This window comes from Neolamprologus brichardi, chromosome 4 (assembly GCF_056152115.1).
Source record: "Neolamprologus brichardi isolate AB-2024 chromosome 4, ASM5615211v1, whole genome shotgun sequence".
Taxonomy (NCBI): Eukaryota; Metazoa; Chordata; class Actinopteri; order Cichliformes; family Cichlidae; genus Neolamprologus; species Neolamprologus brichardi.
The window spans coordinates 24,792,101-24,807,500 of record NC_142107.1 but is presented as its reverse complement, the minus strand read 5'-3'; the positions used below and the strand labels follow the sequence as shown (position 1 = coordinate 24,807,500).

Below are 15,400 nucleotides of genomic sequence, written 5' to 3'. Positions count from 1 at the left end.
AATTAAATAACTAAAGCTTAAACATATTAAGTTGAAATGAATAATTGTAGTTGTTACACAAACACTGAAATGCTTGGTCAGTGTAACTGAAATATAGACGTCAGTTAATCCAAAATTTTGTTCCATTTACTTCATATTGTAAACTGAACGTAATCAAAATTGTACTTAATATTAAATATGGTAAATGGTCTGTATTTGTACAGCTTTACTTTGTCCCTAAGGACCCCAAAGCGCTTTACACTACATCCACCCATTCACACACTGGTGATGGCAGCTACATTGTAGCCACAGCCACCCTGGGGCGCACTGACAGAGGCGAGGCTGCCGGACACTGGCGCCACCGGGCCCTCTGACCAGTAGGCGACCAAGACTGTCGGTGCCGGGGCTCGAACCGGCAACCTTCCGATTACAAGATTCAAATATTCAAATATGAATGTTATTGTATTTCACTGGTAGTCTAAGTCTGAAAAACCAAACAAACTAATATGTAGTTATGTTTCATTATACATGAATGAAAAAGATGTTCCCAGAGAGGCGGAGTCTAAGACCCAAGCTGACATATAGACACAGTCTGAGATCTTTAACAGATGCTCCTGTGGTGTTGAAAACCCTACATCACACAGCGATGCGACGCCTGTTATGACCGAAGCGTAAAATCTCCGATACTGCAGCGTGTTGTTTTACCTTCTGTCACAGCTGTAGCAGAGACGTCGTCACGATTTAAAGACAAAATATGTTTTTAAATTTAAACCCATTACCCTTCACTACCCTCTGATCTCAGATCAGTTTGAGTTTGCAGGCATGACTCGATGTTGCTCTCCTACCTTACACTCCATCTCGGTGGACAGCTTGCTCATGAGTTTGTGCCAGTCCTGCTCCTGACTCGTCACCTTGTTCAGCAGCTCGTGGAACATCCCACTCAGCTGCTCCGTCACCGAGTCGAGCTGCAGCCGGCTCACTTTCCCCTCCAGGGCCGATTTGTCTGCTCTCTACGGGCACAGAGGGAGAATCGGGAGGTCAACGGCGAGAAGGCGGAGGCCGACAGGTGTCCTGAAACAGTCGCCTCACACACGTCTCAATCAATCAATCAATCAATCAATCAATCAATCAAGGCTTTATTCGCCACGTGCAGGTTGCCCTGCAGTGAAATAGGACCCCCCCCGACCTTACACACACAACACAGACATCACATGGTGTTACAGGTCGGAGATCGGTAGCGTTACAGAAAAACACTGTAATATACACTACAATGGGAAAGTACAAGAGGAAAAAAGAGAGCTCTGCTCATGCTGGGCTACAGGAGGACAGCAAAATGGTTAAAATGAGCCAACTCACGATTTCACTCTCGACCATCTGCTTGTCGGCCTTGTTCACCTCCAGCTCCTCCGTCGTCTTGTAGAGCTCCTGCAGAGACGAGAGTCCGTCAGCTCGTCTCCTCAGCTGTTCAATTCAACTTTGACATTTTTAGAAGAACGACAATAAAGACAAAATATGTACGGATGAAAAACTGTTTGGATAAAAGCAGTTTCGGGAGCAAACTGCAGTTTGAATCTTAAATGACTGTTTCAAGGACTCTTTCTTGCCGTCACGTGTCGCACACGTCGCAGCTCGTCCTACCTCTGCGGTTTGTTCTGGTTGAGACGTTTGAGTGGAGCAGTGAGTAACACCAAGGTCTCACACTGGTTTATTTTTGGTGCATTTACACCTTAAATTAAAAGTAAAAAGTGTCATCACAGTTCATATTAAGATGCTGGTTTTCTATGGTGTTATTTTTGTGCCACTATTCTGAGTGCACGTAAAAACTTTTTGCAGGTGCAAGTGTTGCATTTTGAGGAGAAATTTATTTTGCAAAAACTGTATTTCAGTGTTTGCTGTTATCCACACACACAGCAGCCCCTCTCGCTCAGTTTTTGCGCTCGCTCGCAATGTTTTTCTCGCGCTCTCAACATTTCTGCCCGTGCGCGCTCAACTCTTTCTCTACACCGTTATATTTGTGCCATAAAACCAGCCAATCACAGACTTGGATGCAAAAAAATCTGATTGGTTGTTTTGGTCTCCAATCAGCTCGAAATGACGAAATGCAATATCCCAGAATGCATGTCGTCCAAAACTCAAACGAGGCAGTGGCGGAGGAACGCAGAGGGGCGGAGTTTGAAATGTTACTCTTTCTGGGTCAAAATAAACTTTTAAGATATTTTCATGTGAGAATGTTTCTGTGTAAACTTCAAATATCTGCTCGACTCATCAAGACATCACATATTTGCTTAAGTGCTCTGACGTTCTCCGAGATGCCTGTTACCCACCAGCTGACCGGGTCACTCGGGTCCAACATAATATAAAAAGGCTGAGCTGACAAAACCACCACCAGGTATTACAGGAAAAACCATAAAGCCTTTGAACTAAAACAAACGCTGTTGTGACAGTGATGTACAGTCTTGTTGGTATATATGTATGATTTGTATCACCTTCATGTTTCCAAACCGACATCATGACCAGCAGCTTTACAGCTGTGGTTCCAGCAAACATCAGCTGATACTAGAAATTAATATTAAATAAATTCTAACAACAGCTGATCAAGCTTGAACGTGCTGCTGTTGTTTAGCGCGACATTTGCTGGTTTCCTGTTTCTGGCGCAACAAACAAGAGAGACGATCAGCTGATCATTGATCAGTTTCATGATTGAAGTAGCAACAGGAGAGAGGAGAAGAAACAGCTGTGCAGCAAAGACAGAATAACTTTGTGTCTTTTTCATTCTAGCTGAAGTCCGGGACCAATCACGTTCCTTTTCCTCTCAATATGGATGTGTTGTAATTGGTCCAGCAGACAAAAGTCCAATCAGATTTTTGTGCATCCAAGTCTGTGATTGGCTGGTTTTGTGGCACAAATATAACGGTGTAGAGAAAGAGTTGAGCGCGCACGGGCAGAAATGTTGAGAGCGCGAGCGACACATTGCGAGAGGGGCTGTTGTGTGTGTGGATAACAGCAAACACTGAAACACATTTTTTGCACGCAGCAATGAATTTTGTTCACTCAAATTTAGCTTTTCTTCGCTCAAAAATAAATTTCTCCTCAAAATGCAACACTTGCACCTGCAAATGTTTTTTACGTGCCCTCAGAATAGTGGCACAAAAATAACGCCATAGTTTTCGTCCTGGTGTGTGATGCTGTGGTAGCTGAGACTGAATGACATGACGACGAATGCGCTGCATGTTTTACCTCGATGTGTCTCTGCTTGCATCTGCTGTCTTCGTGCAGCGATCTCATCGTCTCGTTTAGCTTCTTGCAGTCGGCCTGAAGCTGCAGCATCGCCTGCTGCACGCCGTTCACCAGCTCCACGTTCTGACACACACACACACACACACACACACACACACACACACACACACACAGGAATCAGAGATCTTCCTGCAGACAGCTTAACCCCGGTGTATTTTGTGTATATCGGAGCAGTGACGTTTAGTTTCCAGACGAGGTTCCAGGACTTTGACCTCCCCTTTAACATCATCTCCTGGAGCACCTCTGGGCCACTTCCACCACTGCTGCTATTTTTAGATCACTTCCTGGCAGCCCATCCAGACCTCGTACCCTGCACGCTCTGCGGTTTCATCAAAAACCTCAAACCCTGCAGACTTTTGCTGCGTTTACGGCATCTCAGGTGAGGACCGCATCGCTCAGTGTTGAGCGTCACGAATCTGTCCACCAGGAAGAGACAGCTAGAACTTCCTGTGGTGTCTGAGGAAGAACATCATGAGGAAAGTTGTTTTTAGCCACCTACAGTACTTAGACTGTGAGTTATGGAGAGATCTAAAAACAGCAGCCAAGGTAGGAGCAGCTTGGACGTGACCTTAAAAGGTGAAAATCAAAGTCAGGTGTTTTCAGCACTCTCTTAAACCCAGCGTGCAGCTCTTCCCTAGCTTCCCCCTGCTCTGGCTTGCCTCTCGGTCCTGCGGCGGCCCTGCTCTGGCTCCGCCCTGCTGCCGGATCAGTCTGTTCACCGCGTCCTGCAGCTGCTCGTAGTGCTCGAACAGAAAGCCGAGCTTCTCCCCCATGTTTGTTGTTCTGGCATTCAGAGCCGACCACTCTTCGCTCTGACGGACGCTCGGACCACCACTCTGCGCCTCATCGCATAGACTCGTGGACAGCTGAGATGTGAAGGACAAGATTGTGTCCTCCAGCGTTCCCCGCAGGTCGTCCAGCTGAGGTCGGAGGGCAACGAACTGAGATTAGACTGATGCATGTCGCCTGAAACAGCAGGGCATCTTTGACTGTAAGCTTTGTTTTGTCCATGTCTTAGAGTCTGTTTCCTCTGCTCGTGCTTTGTCTGACTCACAATGTCATTGGAGTTTTTTACAGTGTGGAAATCTACATGATGTCTCCTGCATGACATTCAGGAAACAGACGCCACCTACAGGTAAACACCTGACACTGAAAACTAAAGCGACGCGGCTCCTCGACCAAAACAAACTTTTCTGAGATTTTTTCTGATTGTTTTTTCCAAATGTGCCGAGCATAACAAAATTCCTAAATTATGACTTCGCCATTTACACGTGTGCTGCTGTTCCGTTCCCTCCCTGTAGGTGGCGCCAGTTTGCCTCCTGAGCTTCAGCGCTTCCTGCCTGACCTGACGTTGTAGCTGTTGGTCTGCCGCTTTCTCCTCACACTGAGTCTGCTTCACCCGCAGCTGCTTCACGTCCTCCTCCAGCCACTGCACACGCTTCCTGGACACGAGGGCGCCATCATGAAAGCACAACGACTAAAGTGACCCGGGTGAATAAAACTCCTGACAGGTTTTGAAAGACTAAAAGGAGCCCTGATTCAGCGCGTTTAGCGAGTTTCTCTCTGCAAGTTGAATCATTCTCTTCCAGGCAGTTCAAAAAGTGATGTCAGAAGAAGAAGTGGCCGGAAATGCACAAACTGCATCGCCCACTAGTGTTTCCTCTGTGTTTACACGTGAACATGAAACCGACCTGATAACAAAGTCGGTGAATTCTTGTGAGACGGGCGTTAGCAGAAGATGCTTCATTATAAAATAACAGTTTTAGGTCTAGTTTCTGTCAGGCGCCATCACCGCCCCCGTTTAGGTGTGCCACACTTGCTGTAAATAAAATCTGTTTTATTTATAAAGCTCCAAATCCCAACAACAGTCGCCTCGAGGCGCTGCAGGAGTGCTGCTTCAGGAGCGATGAACTCGGCGAGCATGAACTCGGTCTTAAAGGACAATGACATTTAACAACTCCGGCTGTGACGGACGAAATAACTGCTGGTGATGCGAAGTGGGCGGGGCCAGAGTTAAATGCATACACAGATCCTCTCGCCTCCGTAGCTGCGACTGCCTTTTTTCTCCTAAATTTGCCATTTTGTCTCTAAACTGTTAAAGCGAGCTTAAAATAGCTGAGCTGGTGTTACTACAGGAAGCTGTACATGTATATTCATGGTCAGGGCTCCTTTTAAAACTTCTGTCGGGTGATGTAAAACTGGCTCTCCCTCCTGTGTGTCTTTACCTGAGGTAGGATATTTGCTCTCTGAGCTCTCGGTAACTTTCGCTGTCTGAACCCACTCTTCTGCAAACCTGTGACTCCGCCCTCTCCGAAGCTTCCTTTTGCTCCAGCCTCTCTGAAACGGCCTTTGACTTCACCCTCTCTGACACTTCTGGCTCCGCCCTCTCTGAAGCTTCTGGCTCCGCCCTCTCTGAAGCTTTTTGCTCCGCCCTCTCTGAAGCTTCTGGCTCCGCCCTCTCTGAAGCTTTTTGCTCCGCCCTCTCTGAAGCTTCCTTTTGCTCCAGCCTCTCTGACACTTCTGGCTCCGCCCTCTCTGACACTTCTGGCTCCGCCCTTTCTGAAGCTTCTGGCTCCGCCCTCTCTGAAGCTTCTGACTCCGCCCTCTCCGAAGCTTCTGACTCCGCCCACTCTGGCACTTGTAACTCCGCCCTCTCTATAGTTACCTCGGAGGTGCTTTCTTTGTGTGGGCTCATCAGGCTCATGAGCATGTCCTCCAAGTAATCCAGCTTCAGACGGACAAATTTAACCATCAGAGCAGACAGACAGGAAGTGACACGGCAGCGTTTGTGCTGATGTTTGAGGAGAAGAGGGTTGTTCCGGTTGGTTCTTACTCACCTTTCCTCGGTCGCTCATCAGGCGGTCTATCAGGCCTCTCTGCTCGTTTAGCTGATCCATCAGGTTACTGAAGGCGTCTCCATGGGAACCTGAATGTTCAACATAACATCAGCATCGCAGTCTGGGAGCATAAATCAGAGGCTCTAAAAGTGCTGAAATTCTCATTCATGCCATGAAGTTTGAGCTGTAATAATAGTTACAGGATAAATTACAGTAATTACTGTAAATACCTATAAAAGTTTACTCACACTTTTACCACTGGGGGGCAGTGTTTTACCAGGAGGGGTGTTACATTTTTGGGATGTGTGTGTTCTTTATACTTGTCACTACCCGATCCGTACCGGAAACCCGATCGGTACCCCGCATGTGCGAATGGTGTCTACTGCCGGTCGTAGCGTTTTACGATAGTTATGGGTCAGAGTATCTGTTAAGATGTTAAGAATAATAAGTATCTCTTAAAATGTTTCCGATAATGAAACATTTAATATAATGTAGACAAAAACGAAAAATAAAAAGATAGTTACGGATCAGGACTCCCCGATCCTTACTGCGCATGTGCAAAGTCAGACCGTACAAATCGGGTCTACCCGATCCGTACCGCGCATGTGCAGATGTTTTCTTCTTCTTCTGTTCGTTTAATGGCAGTTTACTCCCAGTGTACGAGGATACTGCCACCTGCTGACTGAGCGAATGAACCCTATTGTAAACTGAATTAGCGTCATTACAAACGCGTGTTAAATTTGATTTAGTGATAGTCGAGTGTGTTTATGCTTTTCCGTGTGGAGAGGATTGTTGGAATAGTGATGATGATGTCCGCTATCACTGTTAATTGCCAGTAAACACTTAATCTGGCTGCTGAATCTTCACGTGACACATTGCTAAATCAATATTACTAAGTCTGTATTATTAAGTCTGTAATTAGGCGCCATTCTTCTTATTTTACGGCGCTGTTGTTCAATCGGGGAACGCTCTCTGTTCAGGAGAAAAGCATGAATTTGTTTGTATACGAATTATCCATCGTTTAAATGTCCCGGTAGTCGAAAAGGAGGCAGAGCTGTTGAGAAATGCTAGGAGCTAACTGGGCGCTAACCGTATCATTCAAATATATTGAATGTCGCAATGTTGGCAAAGAGAGGAAGTGACGTAAGATTTGCGCATGCGGGGTACCGATCGGGTTCCGGTACGGATCGGGTAGTGACAATACTCTCTGCCTCAAGAAGTGCTCTCACTGACTTACCGGGTTAAAGAAAGACTGCACCACCTTGTGGTACAATTAGGCATTACACACAAGTGTGGCCACACAACAACAGATGTTTCGGGCACAAACTCATAGCAGCTGTTTCTTCACGTTCTGCTGATAGCTTAAGCTCATTTTGGGAGGCTAAGACATTTTTAAACAAAATAATTTGTAAAAACATTTAAGAAAGATAAAATAAAACCAAAGGTTGGTGCAGCTCTAATATATTCTTCATGCTGTGACTTCAGATCTCACACTGTGATCTGAACACTTTAAATGAGAGCTGTGTTCATGAGAGACTTTCTAACAGCTTGTATGGCGTCACCTTTGATGGCGATGAGCTCTCTGAGCTGAGCCAGCTGGCTCTGGTCTGCCTTTTCTTTCTCTAACACCGCTACGTGAGCTTCCACCTGGACGAGCCTCTCCTGCAGCTGGCTCACACTCCTCAGGGCCTCCACTGCGTCTGTGGATGGTGTGGAGCTGCTGGACTCTGAAGCTGGAGGTTTACCCGCTGAGTCTGCTTTAACACCAGCCTGTGGAGGCGTGTACAGAGGCATAAAAACATGGAGCTGGGAGTGAGCAGCAGAGGTTCTTCAATAATAAACAGACCGGTGAAGATCAAATTAATTCCAAAACAGAGACATGTGTGATATGGATGGTTCAAATAAAAACATTCAGCAGAGCTGGAATTTTTATTTTTTTCTCTTTGATGCCAAAGAAATCAGATTCCCATGAACATCTGCCCCAACTTTATCTAAATTTGATTAAAGAACTTTCTTTAAAAGCAAACTTTCATGTCACATCCGCCTGTTTGGCTTTTTGTCTCTTGTTTCTTGATAAATAATCACCTGCTGAGGCCTCAGCTCGGCTCTGCACACAAACATGGCTGCTTTAGGACTCTAAACATCTGGCTGTAAGCTCGTCTGTTTCAGCTGAGCTGCAGGTCTCTGATGAAACACAAGTTTCTGTTTCTTTCTCACCTTCTGGAATTTTTCTGTCTCGCCCTCTCTGTCGCCGGGCAGAACTGCGTCCCTCAGAGACTTCTGTAACAACAGTGAAATCACGAGGTTTGGGCATGTCCTCCTTAAACTGTCAGAATTACATTATTACACAGAAGCCAGTAGCCAACAGTTTAAACAGTCACATCCTCCCCTCAGACAAACCCTCACCACAGTTTCCTCCAGAGCGTCCACACGGTGGCAGCAGCTCTCCACCCGAGCGGCCGTCCCCAAAGCGTCACCGACCATCTGAACACAGGACAGAGAGAGAGATCAGAACATCCCACGAATCCACATCCAGCATCAGCTGAGCTCCATCGCCGAGGCCGGAGGGCGAGAAGACACTGAAAATACGGCGTGGCTCAGAATCAGCGTGTTTCCCTGCAGAGCCACTAAAAGTCAAACATACATGAAATGTTTGCTATGATGAGCTCGTTTCTTCAGCTGAACATTGATGGAGAAACTTTCTGTGGTTCAGATTCATAAATCTATCCAGTCAGACCAGAACCTTTTTTTCTGACAGTTTCTATTTATTATTTTATTTCTAGTTGCAGGTTTCTATTCTATTTTTTGTTTATGGAGTTTCATTTTGTTTATTTGAGTGATGCTGTTATAAGATGTGTCTAATATTACTTCTGTAGTAAATAAAGTATATCTAAATAAGTATAAAGTATGAATAAAGTATATGTAAATAAGTATAAAGTATAAATAAAGTATATGTAAATAAGTATAAAGTATAAATAAAGTATATGTAAATAAGTATAAAGTATGAATAAAGTATATGTAAATAAGTATAAAGTATAAATAAAGTATATGTAAATAAGTATAAAGTATAAATAAAGTATATGTAAATAAGTATAAAGTATAAATAAAGTATATGTAAATAAGTATAAAGTATAAATAAAGTATATGTAAATAAGTATAAAGTATAAATAAAGTATATGTAAATAAGTATAAAGTATGAATAAAGTATATCTAAATAAGTATAAAGTATAAATAAAGTATATGTAAATAAGTATAAAGTATGAATAAAGTATATCTAAATAAGTATAAAGTATAAATAAAGTATATGTAAATAAGTATAAAGTATAAATAAAGTATATGTAAACAAGTATAAAGTATAAATAAAGTATATGTAAATAAGTATAAAGTATAAATAAAGTATATGTAAATAAGTATAAAGTATGAATAAAGTATATCTAAATAAGTATAAAGTATAAATAAAGTATATGTAAATAAGTATAAAGTATAAATAAAGTATATGTAAATAAGTATAAAGTATAAATAAAGTATATGTAAATAAGTATAAAGTATAAATAAAGTATATGTAAATAAGTATAAAGTATGAATAAAGTATATCTAAATAAGTATAAAGTATAAATAAAGTATATGTAAATAAGTATAAAGTATGAATAAAGTATATCTAAATAAGTATAAAGTATAAATAAAGTATATGTAAATAAGTATAAAGTATAAATAAAGCATATGTAAACAAGTATAAAGTATAAATAAAGTACATGTAAATAAGTATAAAGTATAAATAAAGTATATGTAAATAAGTATAAAGTATGAATAAAGTATATCTAAATAAGTATAAAGTATAAATAAAGTATATGTAAATAAGTATAAAGTATGAATAAAGTATATCTAAATAAGTATAAAGTATAAATAAAGTATATGTAAATAAGTATAAAGTATAAATAAAGTATATGTAAATAAGTATAAAGTATGAATAAAGTATATCTAAATAAGTATAAAGTATAAATAAAGTATATGTAAATAAGTATAAAGTATGAATAAAGTATATCTAAATAAGTATAAAGTATAAATAAAGTATATGTAAATAAGTATAAAGTATGAATAAAGTATATGTAAATAAGTATAAAGTATGAATAAAGTATATCTAAATAAGTATAAAGTATAAATAAAGTATATGTAAATAAGTATAAAGTATAAATAAAGTATATGTAAATAAGTATAAAGTATGAATAAAGTATATCTAAATAAGTATAAAGTATAAATAAAGTATATGTAAATAAGTATAAAGTATGAATAAAGTATATCTAAATAAGTATAAAGTATAAATAAAGTATATGTAAATAAGTATAAAGTATGAATAAAGTATATCTAAATAAGTATAAAGTATAAATAAAGTATATGTAAATAAGTATAAAGTATAAATAAAGTATATGTAAATAAGTATAAAGTATAAATAAAGTATATGTAAATAAGTATAAAGTATAAATAAAGTATATGTAAATAAGTATAAAGTATGAATAAAGTATATCTAAATAAGTATAAAGTATAAATAAAGTATATGTAAATAAGTATAAAGTATAAATAAAGTATATGTAAATAAGTATAAAGTATAAATAAAGTATATGTAAATAAGTATAAAGTATAAATAAAGTATATGTAAATAAGTATAAAGTATAAATAAAGTATATGTAAATAAGTATAAAGTATAAATAAAGTATATGTAAATAAGTATAAAGTATAAATAAAGTATATGTAAATAAGTATAAAGTATAAATAAAGTATATCTAAATAAGTATAAAGTATAAATAAAGTATTTCAGGCTCTTTGAGTTTCTGACTGTTTGATTTCTGATTATTGAAAGTAGAAGCACTTCCATAAAACCTGGATCAGAGTTTCATAGAAAAAGTTTGAAAAATTAAATATAATTAAAAATGTTTAATGAATTTGTCCCGATCTCACTCCAGATGGTCCTGCGGGCTAAAGAGGAGCGGGACCGTCTGGTTTGTGATCAGCAGCGTCCGTACGTGGAGCTTCATCAGAGCAGCTGACAGAATTTGTCCCAGCGTTTGTTGTTGTATTATTTGTACTGTAATTATTTGAAAACGTTTCAGTGTTATTTCTTTGTGCTGTTTGATCGGTCGTGGTGTTTGCGGTGTGTGTCGCTGTGCCCGACCTCGTGTTGCTGCCGGAGCTCCTCCATCTGCTCCTTCAGACGCTCGTTCTGCTCGTTCAGGTCCAGGATCAGCCTCGTCGACTGCAGACACAGCACACAGCTTCCAATCAGCACGCCGCACATCACTACAAAAAAACTGCTTCTCATCCTGTAGGTGTGTAAAAGGTGACACCTGGTGGTTTTCTGCTCACCGATTGGCAGAGGAGTTGGCACAGGAAGTCAGATGTGTGGGTGGGGGCGTGTCTGTTCTGGTGTTTCACTGATCTGGGAGATTTTTAAAACTGGTGATGCAGCTTTTTCTTTCTTATCTCGCATCTCGTCCTGCGATTTGTGCTGATGTATGGATTAGATATAGTGATTATGGATTATCTGGATGAATAATGGCGCTGTCACAGCAGCGGCTGCTGATGCCTGGGTTAGTGGTACAAGATGTTCGACTCATTTTGTGTGGATGTCCACGTGTGGCAGTGACGTACATTTATAAAATATCTGCAGTAGGACAATAATTGTCCAAATATGAGAGAAATCATCAGAATAGGGAAGCTGACGTGCTCTGTTGTTTTTTAAATTTAATTTCATGGCTGTAGCGTGAAGTGCGTTAGGTTGATGATCGGCTCTTTGACCTGCGGGTCATTTACACTTCCTGTGGGGGTGGCGTGAGGTTTGTTGCAGAGCAAACGGACACGGTTCGATCTTTCACGCCGAAGCAAAGGAAATTCCTGAGCTGTGTGCGAGCTGCTGTTTAACTTGTGTCGAATGTGCCGAGTGATGCATGGCGACCCCCCACGGCTCGGGCCTCAGTGACTCAGAGCTGGTTAATGAGTGCAGCCTCAGCTTGTGTCCGGGTCATCAGGACGGTTCAAACACTTTAAAACAAATTACATTCCCATACAGCTAATCCGGATCCTTCATTACGCTTTGGGAAAACTCTCCCGCTGTTCGGTTCATTGTCAGCACCAAAGCTACCTGCTCAGCTTTACGACGCTCGTGGTTCGGTATAAAACACAGACTCTGATTCGCTGCTTTCTGGGATGACTTTTGGCTAACGAGGCTGCTGTGCAGCAAGTCTGAGCTCCAGTTTGGGTGAAATTGGAGGATTTTAATTGGATGTTACCGAGCACTGATCAGCAGGTATCCAAGTCAGTGTGATGTGCAGTCTCCCACGCTGTTCGCTCTGCTACAAATATGGACCAAAACCAACAGGTCACATTAGCTTTGTCCATCATTTATCTACAGTCTATGTTATGTCTGGTGATGACCTTTAACTCAACACAACCAAAGTGTTCAGGAAGCAAAAACTCAATCAGAACATTATGAAATCATCATTAGATGAAGTCCTGTCACTTGCATATCCAAAATATTCATAACTGCTTCTCTAAATAACGAAAACCTGCTGATCTCAAACTGCTTTAGGAAAAAGACTCGCCAACATGGCGGCACAGTTCTGCGAAGGCTCTGAGCTCCGTCTGTGTTCTGGTTACACTCCAGCCTCGTGCAGATCAGTCACTCATTAACTATAACCCCCCCCCCCCCCCCCCCCCCCCAACCCAACCCTGACCCCGATGCACCAAAAGCCATGTTCAGGTAAACAGTTGTCTGTCAGATTAATGGCTGATGGCCGCCATCCGGCCTTTCACGTGGAGAACACACTGAGGTCATGCAGCAGGATGAAGAGGGCGCGCCAGCAGGAACAGCAGCTGACCCGGGCCGAGCCCACAGAGGACATGAATGATTCAGCCGCACCTCCGTGCACCTGCTCGGTGTCCTGCTCTTCACCTGAGAGCTATTCATCCCCTGACAACCAGAGGCATCTCTGCAGGGGACTAATTACCCCCTATCACGCAGACAGGAGAGTGCGAGGAGGAGGGGGAGGAGGAGGAGGAGGAGGAGGAGGAGGGGAAGGGGGAGGCAGCAACGTGTGAACCGCAAACACCTCTGACCTTTAACGTCCTCCACGCTGCGTGACGTTTTTAAGATCAAAATGTTGCTGGGCGGCCTGATGATGTTGTATGTGCTCATCTGCCGGCGGCAGCTCTGCAGAAACCTGAACGGGGACACTCCGGGGTCATTTGAGATGTGAGGGTGGCACCCGTCTCCCATTGTGCTCTGCTCTATCATCAGCGGCTTAGTAATATGCTGAAATGTTCACCGCTGCAAGCCAGACATGGAAGAAGAGAAGAAGAAGTCGCTGGGCCACGGTCAGGGGCAGCGTCATATGGTTATCTACAGTGTGTGGTCTTTACTGACGCTTTATTGTTCCTTTATTCTCACTCTGTGCAGGAAAACAAAACATATTCACTAAAAACAAATAAATATAGTCTTTTAGCTCGTCTCCAAAATATCTCTGAACATTACTGCAGCACAGCACAAAAGCATCACCCACCACATCAGGCAACAGCATTGACACTGATGTTCAGTGTCTGGAAAAACAAGGATTTCTTTCTTCTTAAGATGCAAAAAAGGCGACGAAACCACCAAAGAATTCAGGCGCACGCACGTTTACAGGTGTCAGCCCAGAGCAAAAATGTGATGATTGTTTAATACATGGTACCAACAGGCAGACCGCGACAGCAGTGTGGTGTCACCACATCATACTGCCTGTTAATCACTGTTACACGTCCATGCTGCAGATGCTAATAAAGCTGTGTTCTCAGCACCACCAGAAAAGGAGCATAAACTGAGGATCTGTTGTTTTTTAAGCAGACGGTCATTTCAAACAATTCAACAAATACAGGACAGTGACTGCAGGTTATGGATGTTACACTGGTGCCCGGCACACTGTGGGAACCATGGTTATTACTGGGTGGCCATTGGTTGTGAGGTCACTGAGGTCAACCTCGGTAATTTGATTTATTGGAAACGGGCACCAAAGCTTTCTTTTACTTCGAAAACTCTGTGTTCAGGTGGTGGGATGACTAAGAGTGAATCAGAGCCACTGAGTGGGTGATTTTGCCTTCCTGCTCATTTAGTTTCAGGTGAAGGAATATTTCTGTGTTTTATTATTTTGTTTTGTTTATGAACGCAGTGAGCAAAAGGTTTCTCCATTTAAATGTATGAAGTGTATGAATTTATATTTAATCTTCCACTGATTATGTATCATCATACAGATTCTGATGTATTTCTCAGTGATCATAGGTGGTTTTTCTTTAAGGTGGTCTTTGAGTACTTCACCTTAGAGAGGCCGTCCTCACATGTCTGGATGCGGGAAAGGAGGTTCAGCTGGTCGGGGTCCGGGCCCGGGCATGAGGGAGTGGCTGCCCGATTCTGGAAGTCAGTGTCCGGCTGAACCTCCACCTGAACCTCCTCCTCTGCCGCCGTGAGATCAGGGCTCCAATAACCCGAAGAGGAGTCCCTCCACCGGGTCTTCACCTCCCGGAGATTCAGGTGTTTCAGCAAGGCGAGGAGCAGCGAGTGCAGGGCGCCGAAGTTCACGGAGGACTTCTGGGGGGTCCCGATGGATAGGTTCAGCAGGTCGTACAGACTCACCTCCTCCGACATGTTTGACGGACCGTTAAACCGTTACCGTGAAGCTAACGTTAGCTCAAACTTCACCCTTAGCTACTCAAGACCCGGTATTTATAATAAAAACAATTAGTCAGTGGTCTTTCCCTAGAGTCGGTTTTCCGGTGTTTCAGTCAGACATCCCACCAGCGGCGGTAATCTCGGGTTTGTGCTGGAATCTAGTCACGTTCAACAGAAAACAGCAGCCCCCACTTAACAAGCTAGCCATATTAGCCGGATGCACAAACGCTGACCTCTCAAAATAAAGTTTGAATGCAAACTAAAACCCGTATTGTGGAAACAAAAATCTTAATCATGCTAACATGACTTATTGTATTATATAAATATGCAGATTAGCGCCACGTCGTTCGGCTCTGTTGTGAATGTTGCCAGCAATATTTACCAGTTATACTTTTATTGTTAAGACGGTAACCGGATGTGGTGTTGACCGTTTACTCTTACTTGACGTCGCGTCGCGCGGCAGTCTCACGTTGGAAAGCTCGTAGCGTTGATTGTTGCCAGGCAACAAGCGGCCCTAAGGCTGTGTTGAGGAAAAGCGGATTTCTGAGAGCTCTGTAATGGAAACGAAAGCACGTCCGGGACTATTTTAGGATGAGTT

At 42.4% G+C, this 15,400-nt stretch overlaps 1 protein-coding gene across 1 annotated transcript in view; it reads right to left on the bottom strand.

Annotated features, from left to right (window-relative positions):
- Positions 1 to 15,004, bottom strand: part of LOC102778268 (uncharacterized) — a 21,335-nt gene extending 6,331 nt beyond the window's left edge. Inside the window, exons 1-12 of the mRNA XM_087840144.1 lie at positions 14,452 to 15,004; positions 11,281 to 11,361; positions 8,520 to 8,597; positions 8,331 to 8,393; positions 7,676 to 7,883; positions 6,114 to 6,202; positions 5,502 to 6,004; positions 4,622 to 4,718; positions 3,936 to 4,196; positions 3,217 to 3,339; positions 1,336 to 1,404; positions 825 to 989 (exon numbers count right to left, since the gene is read on the bottom strand). Of these exons, the coding sequence (XP_087696270.1) occupies positions 825 to 989; positions 1,336 to 1,404; positions 3,217 to 3,339; positions 3,936 to 4,196; positions 4,622 to 4,718; positions 5,502 to 6,004; positions 6,114 to 6,202; positions 7,676 to 7,883; positions 8,331 to 8,393; positions 8,520 to 8,597; positions 11,281 to 11,361; positions 14,452 to 14,778 (2,064 nt within the window). The 5' untranslated portion in view covers positions 14,779 to 15,004. The remainder of the gene's footprint in view (positions 1 to 824; positions 990 to 1,335; positions 1,405 to 3,216; positions 3,340 to 3,935; positions 4,197 to 4,621; positions 4,719 to 5,501; positions 6,005 to 6,113; positions 6,203 to 7,675; positions 7,884 to 8,330; positions 8,394 to 8,519; positions 8,598 to 11,280; positions 11,362 to 14,451) is intronic.
- Positions 15,005 to 15,400: the final 396 nt, after the last annotated feature.